Source organism: Mastomys coucha, unplaced genomic scaffold (assembly GCF_008632895.1).
Source record: "Mastomys coucha isolate ucsf_1 unplaced genomic scaffold, UCSF_Mcou_1 pScaffold7, whole genome shotgun sequence".
Taxonomy (NCBI): domain Eukaryota; kingdom Metazoa; phylum Chordata; class Mammalia; order Rodentia; family Muridae; genus Mastomys; species Mastomys coucha.
The window spans coordinates 107,076,423-107,098,884 of record NW_022196913.1 but is presented as its reverse complement, the minus strand read 5'-3'; the positions used below and the strand labels follow the sequence as shown (position 1 = coordinate 107,098,884).

At 41.5% G+C, this 22,462-nt stretch overlaps 1 protein-coding gene and 1 long non-coding RNA gene across 3 annotated transcripts in view; one reads left to right on the top strand and one right to left on the bottom strand.

Moving 5' to 3' along the window:
• Window positions 1–2,574, top strand: part of LOC116082495 — a 9,278-nt gene extending 6,704 nt beyond the window's left edge. The window contains exon 2 of the long non-coding RNA XR_004115336.1: window positions 2,217–2,574. This is a non-coding gene — a long non-coding RNA (uncharacterized LOC116082495). The remainder of the gene's footprint in view (window positions 1–2,216) is intronic.
• Window positions 1–22,462, bottom strand: part of Khdrbs3 (KH RNA binding domain containing, signal transduction associated 3) — a 158,966-nt gene that overhangs the window by 26,679 nt on the left and 109,825 nt on the right. For both annotated transcript variants that reach the window (XM_031359407.1, XM_031359408.1), the window contains one exon: window positions 14,106–14,188. In XM_031359407.1, the coding sequence (XP_031215267.1) occupies window positions 14,106–14,188 (83 nt within the window). The remainder of the gene's footprint in view (window positions 1–14,105; window positions 14,189–22,462) is intronic.

Below are 22,462 nucleotides of genomic sequence, written 5' to 3'. Positions count from 1 at the left end.
AGCTATATTTAGGCTGGCTTGCCCTTCCTTCAGTCTCTGCTCCATAGTTAATCTCTGAAACTCCTCCCGTGGGAATTTGGTTCCCCCTTTTAAGAAGGAATGAAATGCCCACCTTTTGGTCTTCTTTCTTCTTGAGTTCCTTGTGGAATGTGGGTTGTTGCCTTTCATTACCACCACCCCTTTTTCTTTTTTATGGAGTATTCCACTAAGAAACAAGGCATCTACTGGTTTGGAGTTTTAATTTCAGTTGGTATCTTTTCTGTCAATGTCAGTCTCATACTGAGTTACAGTTTGTGTTTATAGTTTTAATGTTCAGTTTGGTTTCTTCAAAAAAAAAACAGAGCTCCTGTGTGTTATAACTACCTGTTATCAATACAAGAATGTTTGCCTGATGTTTAAATGGTCACATCAATTAAACAGCAATTGGCATTTACAAAACAAAAATGCCTAACTATTCTCAACCTTCACAGGTCAGTTCTAGAGACCATACTGTGCCGTAATGCTAAAGATACCGACGGAAGCCACCACAAGGTAGACACTGGGCACACAGGATAGCAGCTGCGTTTAAAAAACCACCCAGCACCCTCAGCTTCTCTTTGCCATGAAACAAGTCAATAATTTCCAGTACAACTCTTCTTGGCAGGATAAAAGTTTTAGAGTTAGACAAAAGCCTAATCCTGAAGAGCTTTGGTTGTACAATCCCAGAGTAGTTGTGGAACCTCTCAACCCTCAGGTTCCTTAAGTGGAAGAGTATACCACTCAGGTCACCATGACACAAAATAATACACAAACAACTCATAGGACCAAGGCCAGACTTAGTTCATTGTCTAACACCCTGGGGTGCCACTATTAATTGCTTTTTCAGAAATTTAAAGGATCTTCATGGTAGAAGAGATGGGAGAAGATGAAATATGTACTTGAAGGTATTTTAAAACCTGGGTACAATAAGAAACTAGTTCATTAGAAGCTAAATGCTGTTACGACTCCCTCAGGGTCATGTGTACCTTTTGAGATAATTTTTTATTTACATTTGTGATTATTACAAGTGCTAGATATTTCTTTGCTTATTTCACAGTGCTAGAAATACAGATTAAAATTGTCATAAGGAGTGTAAGTAAGATCTCAGATGTAAACTAACCTGACTTGCTTCAAATGGAGGGGATTACCTCTGGGAGCTGGACTTCTAGGAAGTAAAACGGTGGAAACTGGATGCTCAAGTCAGGTCAGGTCCGGGCCAGGGTCTAACTGCAAAGGCCATTTATTATGTTTATATTCGTCACCACAGCTACTCAGAAGTTGTATACCCACAGGGATCAATCAATAACTTCCAATGATTTAAGTGACTATTAAAAACAACCAGTTATATCCCTCTTTTTTAGTAACTGTGCTGACATCGTATTAGTTAAATGTGTAAAATTAAATAAACTGTACTCGTTTATACTACAATGTCTTGATTCTAAGATGCTTAACATTGAAAAAAAATTAAATGTCTAAGACCTCCAAATAAACACTTGATCATGCAAATATATAGCATAGGAAGATGATCAGGACTTAGTGAGCTTAAATGTCTTCTGGAGAGAGCCCTTCACTCAGCAGGCATGACAGATGGTCATGTCACCTCTTGTCTTGCTCTATTACAGCCCATCTTCCAATATCTCTGTTATGGTAAATCTAGGAGAGCAGATCGGAAGTCTGAAGCGAGGTCTTCCTGCCCTCCATCATCGCTTGGAAACGCCTACCAATAGGGTCCTTGTAGATTTATGAATGTGGGCTTCCTACAGCCATCCACCTGTGAAATGAGAGGTGACTTCGAGATGTGAATGGAAGGCAACACTAGTGTTCTCCCCACTGGTGCTGGAGCAGACCACAGAGCGAATGACATATTTCCCTCCTTGTCTCACTTCAGCATGGCTCAGTCCTCCAAAAGGAAAACACAGTCATCCACCTTATAAACAGAGGCTTAGAAAGCTTGAATCAACTGCCTGAAAGTAGTGTGTGTGTGTGTGTAGGGGGGGAGGGGCAGTTCTGTCAGAGTCTGAACCTCTATAGCACAGGTCTCCAAATGTTACCAACAATGCCCCTGAATCAGAAAGCAAAGCATTTTGAATTTGTAACCACTCTGTGTCTGTATATTACATGTGCAACGGACAATACATCAAAGGGGAAACTTGAAAACACTAATGTACAATGTGATGTTCTCCAAATTCTCTACTCAGGCAGTGTGGCCCCTAACAGGGTGAGAAGCAGCAAGTTGTACCTAAGAGAAAGAAAATGGCAGCCATCCAGCAATTCCAAGCCCTTCACCACTTATTTGCTGGTTCTCAGGGAGGGTGTGCGGGAGGCCGACTCGTGTGCAGAAGTCAGCTCAGGTGGCAGAGGCCTCGTATTGGGCTTTTAGAGCTCTCACACTGGTAGCTCCAGAGGATGGTGCATTGTCAAGTTCTGCTCACCACTCCCACCTTCTGTGAAAGGAGACCAAGCAGGAAACTTGGAAGCAACAATCAACGGCAATGGCAGCACAGAATGGGCTTCAGAGTTCAAGAAAAGTATTGAAGTAATAAAAATATTTTCCCAGAAACTTCACTGTGTACAGTAAGATATCTGCGTCACAGACACAGGGTGCTACATGGCCCTGAGGCAAAGTGCTCTCCAACAGGACAAGCAGCAAGTGCTACAGGCTGCACGGAACTAATGTTAAGTTGGAAGCCTTGCATTCTTAATGTTGCTGTCTTAGCCTGTATATTAAGGATGCGATTAAATGAGGTTTTGTTGATTAAGATAATCCAGATCAGATAAAGTACGGCTTCAAGATACAATTCTTAAGATATCTGAGAGCATTAAATATCAGGGTTTTTCAACGCTTTATGGGTTAGGCTTTTAATCTCTTGGCAAAACAACTTAGGGGGAAGAAAGGCTTGTTTTAAAAGACTGTTTCAGAGCTTTTTAATCATCACTGGGGGTACCGTGATAGACAGAACATAAGGGAGCAGTAGCTTGTGGGGAGGAGGATTCCTCCTTCTGGATGCAGGGGAGCAAGACGAGGAGTTAGGATGCTCCCAGGGACACCTGCAGTTACCCATGTCCTCCAGCGAGGCCCCGCTGCCTAAGGCTTTCAAGATTAAAAAAGCTGCAGCAGCAGCAGCTGTGGCTCAAGCCTTTCGCATAGAAGCCTCCTGAGGCAAACACTTAGCCACACCAGCACGTCATATATATGTCCAATGACAATTAGTGAAAGCAGCTGAAATCACAACAAGGGAAGGAACGTGAAATAGGAGCCAAGAGGACTCCGTATGCTTTCAAGGCCCTGGGACTCCATTCAAGAAGCTCTCTGAACCTATGCAATGATGGAATAGGTTCTACCTCAAGATTGAATGTAGCAGTATTTGCAGGGGATACTGAGAAGGGAGAAAGGATCTCCACAGATCTGATACCAGGGATACTCTGGTTTCTATCAGGTTACTAACTTTTGAGACATATGCTGTACATCATGTACCTTTGTGGTATGTGGCAGATTGTGTACCCTTCCCCTAAAGCCCCATGTTAAACCCCTAGGCTTCTAAACCCCTAATTTATGACTGTGATTTGAGACAGGACCTTTAAAGAGGCCTTTTAAGTTGATATGAAGCCTACAGATAGGTTCTGATCTAATTTGATTACTGCTCTCCTAAGACAGATTCTGGATACACAGAGACACCAAGGATGTACTCATAAAGAGCATCCTTACAGTCCAAAGGAGGAAGGCCTCTGGTGAAGCAGGACCTGCTGACATGTTGACTTTGAGCCTTAGTTTCCGAGCCCTGAGAAAATAGTGTTGAGGTACTTTGATACAGGACCCCAGCATACTAACATAAGAGCACAACATGTTTTCTTCAAGCTAACTCTGCAAAAGAGCCATTTCATTTGAATTTGCTGTACAGCAGCAGGACATGTAAGCCTAATGGATGCCACTTTTTGCCTTCTGTTTTGGAGGTGTATGATATTTGGAAAGTGATCTAACTGTCTGAGCCATAGTTTTCTTCAAGAAGTGTGAACCTCAGGTCACTTGACTCCCTCTGCATGGCATACTCATGCAATTCACAGAGACTTTGCTCCTTTGGGTGCAGTCAGTTTGCAGCCCTGAAAACCTTACTTCAGAGGTGGCTGCACTTCCACGTAGGCTGTTTTAGCGAGTCGTTCTTAAGGGTTTATAATTTAGTGTTGCAGCTTCTTAACTGATTCTGCCTCGAGCTACACTACGCATCTGCCAATCCAGCTTCTCTGTACTATCGACTAATTAATTTCTCTAAATTAAGTCTAAACACGTCATTTTCTTGGCTCCCTGTTGCTTCCAAGTCTTAAGTCTCAGCTCTCATGAGAATATTTCATCCGTGTTGCACCGAGTGTTCCTCACACAGGATACGCTGCTGCTGCTCCGTGCTGTCCTGGGTGTCTGCGTCCCTTCCCTAACTATCATCTGGGGACTGTTCCTTATCCTTTCTTTTCCCAGATATATCCACAGATTTTGGACAGGAATTCTGTAGTCTTTCGAATAGAAGCATGAAACTTCTCAGGCGTCTCATAATACTTTACAATGAAATATTTACATTTGTCTCCTTACAGCCAGTGAGCTTTCCAATGACAGACTCTATATTAACAGTCTTTGGGCATCAAACTTTAAGAGCAGTGCCTAGCATATGGCAGACGTTCAAGAATCCCAGACTGAATGATGCTTCCCTTCATATTACTGCATCACCACATTTAAAATGAGATCACAAGCTGCTGCAGCCCAGGCCTGACTCTTGCCAGTGATGCAATGCTTAATGGCTTAAACACCAATCCTGATTTAAGGGTATCTTCTCAGTAACTTGCTTTTCATTCTGTCTGCTTACCAGAGACTCACTGTGACATTACTGTCCAACAGAACAGGAAAGGGCTTTAAAGCTGGGTCTTTATGACCACTGAAGAAACACAAGATTACCTGGACTGGAGTCTTGCATGGTGGTACACTAAATAGAAGAGTGATATGCTTGTTTTCTTCTGTTACCTACTGGTAACTCTGTTGCATGGGACTGGTGCCCATGAACAACCAAAATCAAAGCATAAGAGGGACACTTGCAGCCCCTTGGGACATCATATCTTGGGACCCAGCATCCCCTAAGTCCTTCCCTCTGTTCCTTTTTAGACTTTACTTCTAGCCCATCTCCATGCCTTTGTGACTTTCGCTGACCCACAGAACTGCTCTGCCTACCAAGGACTCACAAGTGCCACACTAGCTAAGACCTAGACTCTAACAGGTACCACATAGCCACACTTGGCTAGGTCCCAGAGTGGTGATAGAAACAATACAATAGACTACAAAATGAGGCCAAGAATCTATAACAAGAAACACTTCAAACATCAGAACTCCAGATGCTTAGATCACAGGTCAAAGGACACAAAGAAGAACAACCAAGACAACATGTCTCCTACAGAAACCAACAGCCCTATTGCAATGTGTTCTGAGAAAAGTAATTCAGCTGAAGCACAAGACAAGGACTTCAAAATAGCAAGGACCTTAAAGAGGATATGAATAGATCCCTTAAAGAAAACCATGAAAACACAAACAATTAAATAAAAAAAATCAATTTAAGATATAAAATAGAATTTAACAAAAGAAACAAAAAACAAGAATTACTAAAGAAAACCTAGACTGAAGTAAAAGTGGAAATGAAAACTCAAATCTGTCAATTCAAAGCTTCAGAGGCAAGCCTCACCAGCAGAGTACATGACATGGAACAGAGAATTTCTGGTCTTGAAGATGAAATAAAAGGCATGGACAGTTCAATCAAAGAAAATGTTAAAGCTATTAAAATAAAAAAATTAAAAATTCCACGCAAAAATTTGAAAAGACCTAATAATAGAGATAGAGGAAGAAAAAGGAAGCCAGGTCAAAGGCACAGAAAAATATTCTAAATAAAATCTTAGAAGAAACCTTCCCCAATCTAAATAGATGCCTCTATTATAATACAAGAAACATACAGACTATCAAATAGACTAGAAAAGAAAGTACCATAATATCAGCACATAAAAATAAAACAATTAAATGTATAGAACAAAGAAAGAATATTAAAAGTTGCTAGAGGAAAAGGCCAAGTCATAAATGAAGGATGACTCATTAGACTTTCCAAAGAAAACTCCATGAGCCAGAACAGCCTGAATACATGTTCTACAAGCTTGTGAGACCACAGATGCCAGTCCAGACTACTATACCTAGTCAAGCTATCAATCACATCAAGAGAGAAAGAAAAACATTTCACAAATCTAAGGAAATTCTGTCCACCAATCCAAATCTATAGAGGGTACTTAAAGGAAAACTTCAATTTAAAGAGAAGGTTAACTATACTCATGAGGACACAGTAAGTAAGTAATCTTAGACTAGCTAGTCAGAAAAGGGTGGGATCTCACACCATTACAATAAAATACTAGGAATAAATATTGTTTGTTAATAACACTCATTATTAATGGTCTTCAATCCCTCAATAAACAGACACAGACTAATAGAATGCATGCACAACCAGGGTCCATCCTTCTGGTGCATCCAAGAAACACCTTAACATCAAGGTAGCCATCACCTCAGGATAAAAGTATGGAAAAAATATTCCAAACGAATGGGAGCAGGAAGCAAATAGATATAGCTATTTCAATACCTAGCAAAATGGACTTCACATTAAAACTAATCAGAAGATATAGGGAGCATTACATACTTATCAAAGGAAAAAAAATCTACCAAGGGATATTATGATTCTAAACATTTATGCACCAAACACAAAAGCACCCAAGTCCATAAAAGAAACACTACTGAAAGTAAAATCACTCACTGACTCTAACACAGTGATAGTGGTGGCTTCAGTACTCCACTCTTGCCAGACACTTCCATCAAGACAAAAACTAAACAGAGAAATGTAGAGTTAAATAATGTCATCAATCAAAACATTTACAGAGCATTCTACGCAAACACTAAACAACATGCTTTCTTCTTAGCAGCCCCATAAAACTTTCTCCGAAACTGACCACATATTAGGACACAACACAGTTCTCAACATATATAAGAAAACTGGAATAATGCCCCACATCGTATTTGACCCCATAGATTAAAGCTAGATATCAACAGTAATAGAAACAGTAGAAAGTGTGTGAACTCATGGAATCTGAACAACTCAAAACTGGATACATTTTAAAACAGGACAGAAATCAAGAAAATGAAAAACTTTTAAGAATTGAATGAAAATGAAAACACAGTCTACCCAAACCAAAAGAACACAAGGCAATTATTTGTAAGAAGCTAGTTCATAGAATTAAGTCCCTACATTTTAAAAAAAAAAAAGCTGGAGAGATTTTTATATTGGTAACAATAGCATACTTGAAATCTCTACAAAAACAAGAAGAAATAATTCCAAAATGAGTGAATGGGAAGAAATACTCAAACTTGGGATAAAAAAATCAATGAAAGAGAATCAAGTAAACAGACAAGATAGACAAACAAACCCCACAAGATCAATAAAATGAAGTGTTGATTTTTTGAGGTTAAAAAAACAAAACAAAACAAAACAGGATTGACAAACTCTTGGCCCAACTAACCAAAAGATGAGAGATAATACAGAACTAAATTAAGAAAATTAGAGATGAAAGGGGGATACTACAAGGAAATTCTGAGAGTCATAATGACATATTTTAAAAGTTTGAATTCTACTTAACTGGAAAACCTTAAATAACATGGGTGACTCTTAACATATACCATCTACCAATATTAAATCAAGTCAAATAGAACAAACAATTTAAACAGGCCCATAACCCTTAGTGAAAAAGGAGCAGTCATTAAAAATCTGCCAACCCAAGGAATCCCAGAGCCAGATGGATTCACAGACCTCTACCAGACCTTCAAAGAAAATCAACAATATTCATCAAATTAGTCTGAAAAACAGAAACTGCAGAAAGATTACCTAATTCTTTTTACAAAGTCATTGTTATATGAACACCAAAACCACACAAAGAACTAACAAAAAAGAAAGGCACGGAACAATTTCTCTTATGAACACACATGTAAAATTCTCAATAAAATATTTGCAAACCAAGAACACACCAAAAATATCTACAATAGTCAAGTAGACTTCATCCCAGATATGCAGGAATGGTTCAACATACATCCATATAAAATAAACTGAAAGATAAATTCTATATAGCTATCTCTTTGATGGAGAAAAAAAAAAACCTTTGACAAAAATCTCACACCCTTTTATGATTAAAATCCTTGAGGGACTAGAAATATAGTGACATATCTCAATGTAAGGAAGGGAATTTTGAGCAAGAACAAAGCAAGGATATCCACTCTCCACACCTATTCACTGAAAGATGTGAAATGTTAGCTAGAGCAATAAGATAACCGAAAGAAATTAAGAAAATTCAAATAGAAAAGGAAAAATCCAAGTATTTTTATTCACAAATTGTGTGATTTTATACATGAAGTTATTTTATAGATGAAGGCCCTAAAAACTTCGCCAGTAAACTTTTATAAGTAATATATACATGTAACAAAATAGGAGGATACAAAAAAAATCAATAAACAAAAATCAGTAACCTTCCTATATGCAAAAGCAAACAGATTGAGAAGGAAATCAGGGAAATGGTATCTTTAATGATAGCCTCAAAACAAAACTAAAACTAAAAAAAACCCTGGAATAGCGCTAAGCAATTGAAAAACTTGTATAATAGAAACTGAGAGTACTGAAGAAGATGTGAGAAGATGGAAATACATCACATGCCCAAGGATCAGTAGGATTAATACAATGAAATGGCCATCTATCAAAGGCAATCTTCAGGTACAATACAATCTCCATCCAAATTATAACACAGTATTTAATATTATTTAAAAAGTAAGAAGTTAAGAAGGAAAAAAGAGGAGAGGAGAGAGAGAGACAGAAAAAGAAGAGAGAAAGAGAGAGACAGAGAGAGAGAGACAGAGAGAGAGAGAGAGAGACAGAGACAGAGAGACAGAGAGACAGAGACAGAGAGGCATCCAAATAGCCAAAAACATTCTGAATAATAGACTGTGGAGGTATCTCCATCCCTGGTATCAAGCTGTACTACAGAGCTACAGTAATAAAAACTGCATGGTACTAGCATAAAGCAGACATGTTGATCAATGGAATCACATTGAAGACTCCTGTAAGGTCAAATGCCTATGGCCCTATGGACATCTGATTTTTGACAAAGAAGCCAAGAAGACACACTGGAGGAAAGACAATTTGTTCAATTTGATCCATCGAATTGGATGGCTGATGTTGATTATCCTACAAAAAAGAACTCCAAATAGATCAAAGACCTCAACACAAAACCAGATGTACTGGATATGACAGACCAGAATGTGGGAAATAGACTTGAACTCACTGGCCCAGAAAAAGAATAGGACAATGATAGCACACACACTAAGACCAACAATTACCAAATGGGATGTCATGATGCTAAAAATCTTCTGTCCAGTAAAGAACACCATTATTCAAGCAAGCAGCAGCCAAAAGAATGGGAAAAGATGTTTACCAACTATACATGTATAGTTCTATCTAAATATATAAAGAACTAAAACAAACAAACAACCACCAACAAAAACCTAAATAAAACCTAAATATCAAGGAAATGACCCAATTAAAACAGGGTAAAGAACTAGGCAGAGTTCTCAAAAGATAAAATGAAACAAAAAACTGACAAGTGTATTTTAAAATGTTCACTATCCTTAGTTATCAATGAAATGGAAACCACAACTACTTTGAGATTTCATTTTATCCCAGTCAGAATGGTCAAGGCCAATAAAACAAATGACACCTCATTTTGGTGAGGACGTAGGAACGAATGACACCTCATTTTGGTGAGGATGTAGAGTAAGGGGAACACTCATCCATTGTTGGTAGGACTGCAAACTTGTAGAGCTAGTATGGAAACGAATGAGGTGATTCCTCTGAAGGGTGAGAATAGATCTCCCTCAAGATCCAGTCATACAACTCTTGGGCCTAACTCCAAAGACTCTACATCTTATCTCATCCATGTTGACTGTGGCTCTATTCATAGTAGCCAGAAACTGAAAAACACCCTAGATACCCATCAATGAATAATTATATTGTGATATACTTATACAATGGAATATTCTTCAACTGTTATGAAGAATAAGATTATGAAGTTTACAAGTTATTAGAGAAAAGAAAATTATACTGAGTAAAGTAACCTAGACCTAAAAAGACAAATATTGGCTATTTGCTCTCATATGTGAATGTTAGTTTTTAAACTTTAGATGTGTGTTTCAAAATAAACAACCACAGAAGTTAGGTAGGTAAATAAGGGATGGGAGGTGCAGGGGAAAAGCGGATCTTTCAAGGAAGGGATATAGGATACAGGTGAAGAAAGAGATTAGGCAGACAATATAATACAAAGCTGAAGTGGGGAAGGGGAATGGGAGGGCAGGCTATAGGAGGAAACGCAGGAGGGAGAATTAACAACGAGGGCCTTTTGAAAAGCCATTATGGAAACCCAATGCTGCGAAAGTTTCCTAAAATATATACATATATAAAACGAATGTAAATAGAGTCACCAAATAATAGAAGACACAATGCCCCAACTAGACATATTATGCTATCAACTAAAACTTCCAGTGTTAGGAATGAGTTGCACCTTGTTGATTCACTGGTCAAAGGGCCCCATGGAAACCCCCAAATATCACAGACTACTGCCAAAGCTATTGGTTACACTCCATAACTCGACGGAAGGCTTTATTGCTACCAACAGTTACACATATCATTGAACAGGGAGAAATCCAGCTGGTGACCAAGCTTCACCTGTGCTCATTAATGTTCATGGTGGTATAAGATTTTGCCACCAGAGGGGAAAAGTAGTCATCAGTATAACCTGGTTACAAACTCTGACACCTACAACAACCTGCCTATAAAAATACACTGTTGTACTAATGTCACAATGTTATGGAAGCAACCGATCACTTTTGAACTGACTCTAAGGTCCATTATATGACCCAACGGCCCCTGAACTGGAACTGACCAAAGTGCCAGTTAGAAATAACCAGAACTAGAACTGACCAGAGGTGCCATGTAAATTTCTATACAACCAATACTGCTATCTAGATGTGATGCCTATCAATCCCAATAATGACCAGTATGGTAGTAGTCCCACACACACATTGGCAGTAACCAACACTCTCTAATTGGACTTAACACTCACTCAATAAGAAAGTAATCATGACTGGTACTAGAAACCTAGCAAATTATCTGGGCTAGAGAAGTCATGGATCCTGGAGAAGAAGCTACAAACGCTACTTTATTAGATCAGCATAATCCCTAACTATACTCTAAAAATTTGTCCTTATACCAACTGATAAGAGTAGTTCTCACCCTTGATCAAGGAAATTTCTCTTTGCAACAGATGGGAACTATTACAGAAAACTACAATCAATCAAAATGTAGAACTGTGAAGCCCAATGGTGCATGGATATATGTACAGAACAACTTCTATACAGCAGAAGATGGAGTGGAAGTGGAAATACTGTAAGAGCCAGAGCATCAGGGAGTTTACTGTGGGACTGTATATTCTTGAACTGTCAGAATATACCCATAAGGTCTCGGCAACATGACCATGTAAACATGAGTCACACAAAGACATACTAACAGAAAGGGGCAGGGGGAAGACCATGAAGACTCAACCTATACAAAGAAACTACATTTCCCAGGGAACAGCACACCAATTGCTTATCTATATCAAACTGTCAGCCCTGAAAACATACAAGAAACATTAAACAGACATGGGCCCTAGGCAACACCTCCCACTATTGTTTTGCTAAAAGAACATAGCAATAAAATGATGCCTACTGACATACCACTATAGCTATGGCTCGGTGCATTATTCAACCCACATCAGAGAAGACAAATTCTCAAAAATGGACAATGTTCAGAGAATGAGAGGCTTTCAAACACTCATTCCTAAGTGGGATGTCTTCATCAATCCCTCCCAGTTAGGTTCAGGGATCTATGTGTTAGAGGAGGTGGAAAGATGGTAAGAGCCAGAGATGGTGGATGACTCCTAGGAAACAGTATCCTCCAGACACAAAAGGATTTGTATACAAACGAGCTCACACATAGTATGGCAGAATACAGAAGACCTGCACAGACTTAAAGCAGAGAAGATCCCACCACTAAGGAGGGTAGGTGGACACACAGTCCCATTTGTAACCGAGAAGGTAATTGCAATTGATACCTGCTGTGAAAGGGAAGTCAGCTGTTCCCAACCCAGTGTCCCTGGGTCTATCAACCAGAATTCAGGGCAGGCCCCATAGCCGGCAGTAGCTATCCAACATAAAATGGACTCTGTTGTTAGTCTATGTGTGGTACGTGTGCGTGTGCGCGCACGTGAGCATGTGGGTGCGTGTGTGCGTGCGTGCGTGTGTGTGTGTGTGTGCGTGCGTGCGTGCGTGCGTGCGTGCGTGCGTGCGTGTGTGTGTGTGTGTGTGTGTGTGTGTGTGTGTGGTTTGAGCATACACTTGCACTTTTTGCTTCATGCTGCTTTTTTTTCTTTCTGGATTTTTGTTTCTTTTGACATGCAGTTTAAGAGGGAGGGAGAGGGAGAGAGACTATGAAGCTAAGTGGGTAGGGTACTGAGGATCTATGAGGACTTGGGAAAGAATATGATCAAAATAGAACACTGTATGCTAACTAGAAGTGAGAATACAAAAGGCCATAAAACGTACAAGCACACTATCTAGAACACTTCCAGCTCAAGCAAAACCAAGCAACAGCACTAGATTCTGCATCTAGGTGTGGGGGGACCAGTACTGACTGAAGAGTACAGTGAAGCTCAGAAGGAACCATTCCCACACACTGACTGAGCAGTTACCAACTTCTTTGTTATTATTTGTTCTCCTCTTTTACAGGTACAGCATCTGCAGGCCTTAGGAGAAATGGGTCAGACAGAAACTATACCCAGCAAGTGTGATGAGGTGGAAGATGCGTGTGCTTCACTAGGGCACTCCATACTGAAAACTGAAACATTTATGGACATTTACAAGACAAAGCAGAGACCTGCCTGGTTGTAAAGAGCAGTCCCTGTGTTAGAAGATCCCACTTAAGACCCATTTCCTTGATCCATTTACAGTGTGATTTTGGACAAACAACTTCTGGAACACCACTCCTTGCTCTCTACAGTAGGACACTTCAGGAAGTGTTGGCCTAGCTATAGGAGGAGCTGTGGAACAATTCTCATGCAGCTTTTGCCTGTCACTTTCAACAAACCATAGGAGTGACTGTCCCCAGCACTAATGATACAAACATGAAGAACAAAGCATCTCCAATTTGAAAAAGACCACGTGTTAGCCAAAGTCTGCAGGCCCCTTGACACAGTTCATACAGTCAGCAGTCTGTCATGAGTAAAGACAAAAATAGTTTAATATTCTCACCTACCCAGCATCAGAGTTGACAGGTAAGAAAGAGAACCCACGTATTCACTCACAGCTGGAGTGGGACCATATCCACACATATGCCTGGACGTTCCATCCCCACAACCATGGTCTATGTTTAGGCTTTGCAGTCACTGTAGGACTAGTATTAACTGTATGCAATGTATGTATGTGGGGAGGGTCTGATCAGAAGAGAGTTGTTACATTTATAGAATCTGAAGCTGCTAGGAGACAGGAGCATCACTCCTAAGAAGATGCAATATTCTGTGAATAGCAAGTCAGCCTCTGGCATTACATTCTCTAGAAAGGCAGGAAGCTCACAGTTCCTATGGAAGGTACTTGGGGTCTTAGGATAGAATGGTTACCTGCTTTGAAGCCATCATCCTCCCTTAAATGATATTAACCACTTAGGTCAAATTTTCAGAGTAGAGAAAATTAAACATAGTTCTCACGTCTGGATGCTTTAGGAAAGGCAGCATCCATGTGTGGTCATGCATGCTATTTGGAAGTGGATTCCACTTCTCTGGTCAGAAGAAAACCACAAACAGGAAGTCACATCAGCCCCACTGGCTGGCCGTCACACCTCGCAGTGGAGGAGGCCTGGGTCAGGCTGACACAGGGCCTGGCAGCATGGGCTGACTCTTACCTCTGTGCTGGGGTGCTGTAGCTGTTGTCATAGGAGTCATAGCTCTGCTCATCATAGGCAGTACCGTACCCATCGTCATAGTCCTGAAACACACCAGAAGGAGACACAGTCAGAAGATGCTGTAGAAAGAAAGAGCACTCTGCCTCCACTCCCTGCAAGGCACCAGGTTGATGCTAAACCATGGTGTGAGGAGAAGCACAGGGTGACTTCAGTCCAACTGCCAGAGCAAGAAGCTCCCAAATTCTCTCTCAAAAAAACAAAACAAAACAAAAAGCTTCATGCTGGAAACAATTAAGATCACCACTGTTAGGACTGGGACATTGACCACAGAGCTGCAGAGAGTCAAAGAATATTCATTTAAAATACAAATACACGAACAAAGAAACCATGGTGAAATCTTGATATGACCAGAGCTATGTGGTATTTTCACTTAGCAGGAGTCTGGAAGCTACTGGGGTACACAGAGGCAACTAGAACACGTGTTAGAAATGTTTCCCAGTGAGTGATATTCATTCCTCCTGACTTGGTTCTCTCCTTAGTACAAATAGGTTCCATCCCGAGGGGTTAGCTGAAGAAAATAGTTAGAGCCACTTGTTTAAGATATTAGCTGCTAGAGACTGAGGAGACGTACTAGTATTAGGCAAATGTGTTAATTCATAACAGTGAAAGACCAACATATTCTTGGGACTCTAGAAGGACACGCCCACCTCAGTGCCACATCCCATGACTCAGAAAAGACCAAAGGCCCAGAGCTGTTTCTCTTGGCTGATCCTGAGATCCAGCACAGGGAGGGGCTTCATAAGGAGAGTTAAGAGCAAAGTGGCTGGGTGAGTGTCAATATACACAACACAAACCATAGGAAGCCAGGCAGGAAGAAGAAGGAGGAGGAAGAAGGAGAAAGACGAGGAAGAGGAAGGAGGAGGAAGAAGAGGAGGGGGAGACTGAAAAGATGGCACCTGGTGCTCACACACTCCACTGAATTTGTTTTGAATAGCCCTAAACATCAAACAAAAACAAATAACAGATCCTTGAAGAATGTGATTTCTAGAGTTGATGAATTATTAATATATTATGTCTAGTTTAAAACAAGAAGTTGAGACATGTTGAAAAAAACATAAAAATATGGTCTCTCTATAAGAACAAATAGCTGTTAATAAAAATTGTCTCTGAGGAAGCTGAGACATTGAGTCTGCTAGGCAAAGAACTTCAACCAAAACACTGAATTCAGACAAGGACCTAAAGAAACTGTTATGATCAAGTAAAGCCTGAGCACATCACCTCACTAAGTGGAGACTGTCAGTATACAGAGAAGCCAAGGTAAATGCTTGACTTGAAAATCAATAATTAAAGTGGAAACTTCACTGGTCTCATCAGCAGTCATACTGGACAGAAGTCACTGAACTTGAAGATACTCTGAGAACAAAGCATGGAAAAAAGAACATAGGATCAGAGAAGATGGGCCTCACCAAATGTATGAGCATGCGGATGAAAACACTTTACACCCCCAAGAAGCTGAAATGTTTCCAGAAGTAAAGCCTAAGAGATGTACAACCATAAGTACAGAAAGGCAAAACCAGAGCCCCTCAAACCTCATGACTATCAGGAAGGTCACTTCCTAGAAGACAAAGAGAAACCACATTCCAAAGACAAAGGGGGCTTAGGCAAGAAGAGCTAGCTGCTGGGAGGGACTTCTCAGCATTTGACCTGCACTGGGTACAGTATTTGATATCCAAAGAAGCTCTCCTAGATAAACAGGAGAAATTAGTACTTTAGCAGATAAACTGAGTTTACCAGTAGAGTTAGTAGCATCAGGGCCTCCAAAGCCTGTGACGTCACATGGTCACATGGGTGGTTCTCACAGACCTGTTGCTAGGGCAACAGCCACCATATTCCCAGAATTCCTTTGGCTCACCTCCCACCTTTACTTGTGGCCACTACGCCAGAACCCATATATATATGAGGAACATTCCTCCATTGCTCTCTCTCTCTCTCCCTCCTCTCTTTCCCCTACTGCCCCCCCCCCCATTAAACCTCTTACATGTGGAACTGTTTGGGCCTAGTGTGTGGTATGTTCTAACACATTTGGTGCCGAACTCCAGGAATTGGCATTTCAGTCAGCAGCCACTATATCGCTGCCTTGCAGCGGGGACGGGCAGAGGTCATGACCATGTGGATCAGTCATTGTACCAGCAACCGCAGCTGCCGTGAGTACACAACTTCGAGGTCCCCTCAGCTGGTGGCTACAACAATCGCAGGCTTTCACCACAGAAGCTGCCTGCCTCTGCTGACACCAAGTTGCAGCCGAGCAGGAGCCACCCCACACACCATGGGACATACAAACTTCTACCACATGAGCCATGCCCCACCTGGTCTATCAGGTGGGGCTAGCCTCTGCTCAGGCCCACACCCATCCATTCAGTTTCAAATTTTCTATTTACCAGTCCGCTGTAATTCTCACACAGATACCGGCATATTAATGAATAGGATCAGTCAAGGGGAGGACCTCCAGCTTTCCAGATACGGTCTAGCCAGCCTTCTCTGGGAACTATGGGGTTTACAGTCATGCCTCCCAGTTGACATACGTCTTAGGACTTCTGCCATTGGTTGCCCCTTCCTTGAAAGCAACTCTCATTCCCCAATTATTCTGGGCTCTTGTGGCCGAAAAATCCTTGGATCCAGGGTGGGTTGCTTTCCACAGCAGACTCAGGGTCTGCTGGGTAACCACTAGAGGGTCCTAGTGATGACTTGGATCACTAGCATGGCTGATACTTCTTGGTTTTTGGACTGTTCTCAGGACACTGGTACAAATAGTTCAACTACTTGCCAATGGGCGTCAGAATGTCTCTGACCATACTTCCAGGCACCCCACTGGGATGCCTCTTGGATGCCACTACCCCGGACTCATGGTCACGTAAGACTCAGAGACCATCATGTACCTGCTACAAATGTGGTAAAAAAGATGAATGGGCAAAAGCCTGCCCTAACTTCCGAAAGCCAAGAGGGCCATGCCCTAGGTGCCATCAAGAGGGACATTGGGCTGTTGATTGCCCTCAGGTTATGCAGAACAGGGGGACATCATTCCCAGATAACCCTCCAACTGATCTCCTAGGCTTGGCTATGGCCAACTGAGGAGGCCCGAGCTCTCCTGACCCAACCACTGCCATCACTAGCAGGGAGCCCCGGGTAGATATCATAGTAGGTGGGTGGCCCATCTCCTTCCTCTTGGACACTGGAGCCACTTACTCGGTCCTGACGGGGTTTAGGGGACCCACTTCTACTCGTTTTCCTATTGTTGGGGTAGGAGGACAACCTTACTTACCTCTCCAGACCCCACCACTTAGCTGCATTTTACCTCTCATCCATTCCTTTTCGGAAGTGCCAACATGTCCTGTCCCCTTATTGGGAAGGGATCTTCTAGCTAGGCTGGGAGCCTCTATTTCCTTTGCTCCCCACATTCACCTAAACCTAGGCTCGTCAGCAGTTCCTCTGCTCCTTCTCCTAGCCCAGCAACCTACTAACACTACCATGTTATTTCCTTTACCAACTTCTCAGGTAGATCTCCAAGTCTGGGATGTCCAGAACCCCCCTGTTGCTAAACACCATTCTCCTGTTGTCATCTAATTTCTGGACTCTACCCGGTACATAACCCAAGCTCAACACCCTCTCTCTTTATAGCCTACTCCTGAGGACTTAAGCTTCTCAAAATCTATCACAACTTCTTGCAAAATCTGTCAGAAGTCTGACCCCAACTCATGGTTTCGTAGCACCCCTTTTCCTACGCATCAGGCTAGAGGTTCCCTTCCTGGAACAGACTGGCAACTTGACTTTACCCACATGCCCACTGTCAGGCATGCCAAGTACCTCCTGGTCTTGGTGTACACCTTCTCGGGGTGGGTAAAGGCATTTCCCACAACTAACAAAAGGGCTCAGACAGTCTCTGATCTCCTCCTCCAAGAGATCATCCCTCGGTTTGGTGTCCCAGCCTCTCTCCAATCAGACAGTGGTCCTGAATTTACTTCCCAAGTCTCCCAAATCCTATCTAAGGCCCTATACATCCCCTGGCATTTTCACATTCCTTACCACCCTCAATCTTCTGGTAAGGTAGAAAGAACTAATCACTCTTTAAAAACCACTCTTGTTAAGCTGTCACAGGAACTTCACCTTGATTGGGTAAAACTCCTAACCCTGGCTCTTTTCAGGTTACGAACTCTTCCAAAGAGACCTCTCCTCATCTCTCCCTTTGAACTCATGTATGGACATCCAATCCTAACTCCTGGTCTTTCCCCTAAATGCTCTCCCCTCCCAGACCATCTACTTACCCCATTACTTTGCCACCTCCGTTCTCTCCTATGGAACTTGGCTGACCACCATCTACATCGGCCATACACTGTCTCTTGCCCACTGACTATCAACATTGGAGACCAAGTCCTTCTATTCCCTCCAGGTCATCAGCCCTCACCTCTCTCTCTCAAGTGGCAAGGCCCTTTTAAAATAATTCTTGTGACCCCTACAGCTGCTAAACTCAAGGGACTCTCTCATTGGGTCCATCTGTCTCACCTTAAGCCTTTCATTCCTCCACCTAAAAGTGACTCTTCTTCATACACATCAATTTTAACAGGACTGTGCTCTGTTAAGCTCCAGAGGACAATGAGACCGCCGCCTTGTCCCCAATCCCAGAAAATGAGACTCCACTCTGGCAGGCGAGCTCAACCTCACTGGATTAGACATGGGTTTCTCATCCCCCCTTTCTGTTCATTTCTATCCAGGGTAGCCCTTATATCTGGAGATTCGAGGTTCAAGAAACCCCCACAGATAACAGTCTTTCCAAATAGGGTCAGGAAACTGCTCCATAGCCGGATGCCAGGAACCAATCCAAATTGCTATCATCATGGTATTTGTAATCACATCTAAATATTATGATCTCTATACTTGCTTTCTCTTTGACCAGACAAAAGATTATTGTAGAAAATGACCAGACGAATATGGGGGCTGCCCATATTGGTCTTGTCAAATACATATGCTAAGATCACGGATCAATCATTTCTTCTATCAACACAGCAAGATACTATTTTTCTATGTACAAGACCCATGGGATTCCAGGTGAGAGTTGTTGGTAAGCTCTATTGTAAAAATCAGCCTGGGGCCCCAGTAAGTACCATCCATATCCACAGAAAATATGTCTCAATTGCCTAACCCCTGGATATCAGGAAAGCAGGGGAGATAATCAAACACTCCTCTGATGTCCTTACCTCCTTGACATCACCCCTCATAAATGGTATTAACTTGTCATTTCGCCTTTTACTTCAGACCTTGACCTCGGCATACCAACTCCTTAATGTCATCAGACCTGGACACTTTAAGAATTGCTGGTTATGTGTACCACCTGGAACTAACTCACAATTGTCACTTACAACATCTCCAGTAATACTGCCAAGTAATGTTACCTCACCCGTGTCAGCTGCCCTGGTTCCAGTGTTGCCATGACTCCATACCTTACCTCTGTCCCTCTCTTTGGCGTGGCAACCTGTCTTAAGGACTCTGGGACTCATTCAGTGGGAATGCTGAGCTCCTTAGACTGCAATAGAACCATAACCCTTGATACATCAGCTCTGCCACAATGCCCTACAATCCAAAACATGTCAATTCTTTGTGGCACTCAGGCATATCATAGCCTACCTGCTAGCTAGCTGGTCAGGAGTTTGCACATTAGTACTTCTTTTCCCTGAACTGGGAGTAGTCCAGGGAAACGAACCCCTGCCAATCCCAGTTGTAGATATGATAGCTGCCCAGCATAAGAGGGCAGCCCAAGTTGTGCCACACTTGGTTGCTACAGGAATAGCCAAAGGTGTTGGTACTGGAGTTGCACAGATAACGACTTCCATGACTCAATATAATACATTCACTTCACAGTTTCAAAGCAATTTTCAAAAAATGTCTGAAACTGTGCTTACTATCCAAAAATAGATCGATTCTTTGGCAGCCATGGTGCTTCAGAACCGGAGACTAGATGTCCTGACAACTAAAGAAGGTGGTCTTTGCCTGTTCCTCCAAGAAGAATGCTGCTTCTATGTCAACCAATCAGGGATAGTAAGAAATAAAATCCAGGAGCTACAGTCAGACATAAAAAATTTCAGGGACCGTGAGATCTCCAGTGCTGGGATTTTTGAACCCTCCATATGGAAGTGGATACTCCCGTTTATAACTCCTTTCCTAGTCATCTTCTTGGTGTTATTATTTGCTCCCTGCCTCATTAATCTTGTTTCTACATTTCTTCAATGAAAAATACAAAAAATTTCTAACCCAACTATTAATCAGCTCCTGTTACAGAATTACCAGCAGCTGCCCACAGAAGAGCCACTGTCCACAGAGGAACCTGATGCGAACATTTACCAAGTGGATCCCAATGGTGAAAGCCAGCTACCCCCCATTGATGACGCCCCTAGACAGCAGGAAATAGCTTAAGAGACACAACACCATCCGCTTCCCCTTCCCTTTTTCTTTCCTTCTCTTTATAATATCAAAAAGCGAGGTGTGTTAGCATCAGGGCATCCAAAGCCTCTGGCGTTGCATATATATATATATATATATATATACACACACACGGGGAACATTCCTCCATCTCTCTCTCCCCCTCCTCTCTTCCTGCTACTGCCCCCTCTCTCCCTCACAATTAAACCTCTTACACATGAAACTGTTTGGGCCTAGTGTGTGCTATGTTCTGATGCGACTCGCCGTTCTAACACATCAAGGAATAGATACACATTTAGTAGATAGCAGCTGGAGCCAGCAGAGAAGTGAGAAGCCATCAGTCACTTGTAGCTACAGGAAAAACGGCATATTTAGATATACATAAAGGGCAATATAAATATGTACTACTACTGAACATCTATGGAGCAAAACATCCAATAAAAACAAAATACACCTTCATGCCAGAGGCTCAAAGAACGCATTCCATGTATTTGATGAATAGTTGCAGTAACCAAAGCAATACAACACTGACAGGAACACAGAAAAAGAAAGTCAGAAATTACTGTTCATATTTAAATACAACTCAATTTTTAACTAAAGTACCAAGACAATGCACTGAAGACTTTTCAATAAATAATGCCTCCAGATAGACGCACACCTAAGAAGATAAGATTGAACACCAATCACACATCATATGCAAACATCAACACAATGTGCATACTATCTTTTGTGAGGAGGTAGAGAACTCTGAGAACAAAGTAAGCACAAATAACTATACATTCTCCTGATCTTGGATCAGAGATTTCTTTGATAGGCTAGCAAAAGCACAGAGCTAAGGAATATGGAGAAGTTCAGAAATATTCAAAGCTTTTAACTTTCAAGGACACTTTTAAAAGAGACAAAAAGAGAACCCACTGCATGGGAAAAATATTTACAGGTGATACACGTGATTTGACCACTCTCCAGAATATATAAAGAACTCATAACTCAATAAGGAAAAGTTGGTAACTACAAGAGAAGTCTACCCTTGTCATTCTGTGGGAAACACACTCCATGTTGATCAATTAATTATGAGACAGGGCTCTGTAGACCAGGTTGGTCTCCAACTCATAAGAGATCCTCTTGCCTCTGCCTCTCACTATTGTTTCTATAAGACTATGAACTTCAAAACAGTCAAGAAAAATAATTTTTCTACGTAAATGGGACAAGACATGTTCCCCATTAGTAAATTAGGCATTGTATTTTGTCCTATAACAGGCTCTATGTTCCTAGTGTAATTACACAGTGGCTTTGGATTCATCAAATTTAAATATTTTAAAAAATATTTAGATAGTCTGTAAGCAATGTCTAGGAATATCAGAATCAGCTATTCAGAGATTTTAAATATGCATTCAATGCCTGGAAGCAGGGATATGTACCATGTGATCAAAGAAGTTTCACCACTGAGTCCATTAAGTACATATCTCTTAAGATACTTTATTCTTATTTATGTATATATGAATGTTAGTTTGTGTGTGTGTGTGTATGTATGAATGTAAGTGCCCATGGAGGCCAGAATAGGGCATCAAAATCCCTTCGGGAGAACAGAATTCTAGTCTATTACAAAAGTGTTCACAGCTGCTGAACCATCTCTTTAGCGCCAATATTTCCTAAATTAAAAAGAAATAGTTACAATAATTGTATAAACTTTGCAGGGAGGGCTGGAAAGATGGCTCAGAAGGTAAGAGCACTGACTGCTCTTCCAGAAGTCCTGAATTCAATTCCCAGCAACCACATGGTGGCTCATGACCATCCCTAATGGGATTTGATGCCCTCTCCTGGTGTGTTTGAAGACAGCAACAGTGTACTCACATACATGAAATAAATAAGTCTTTAAAAAACAAACAAAC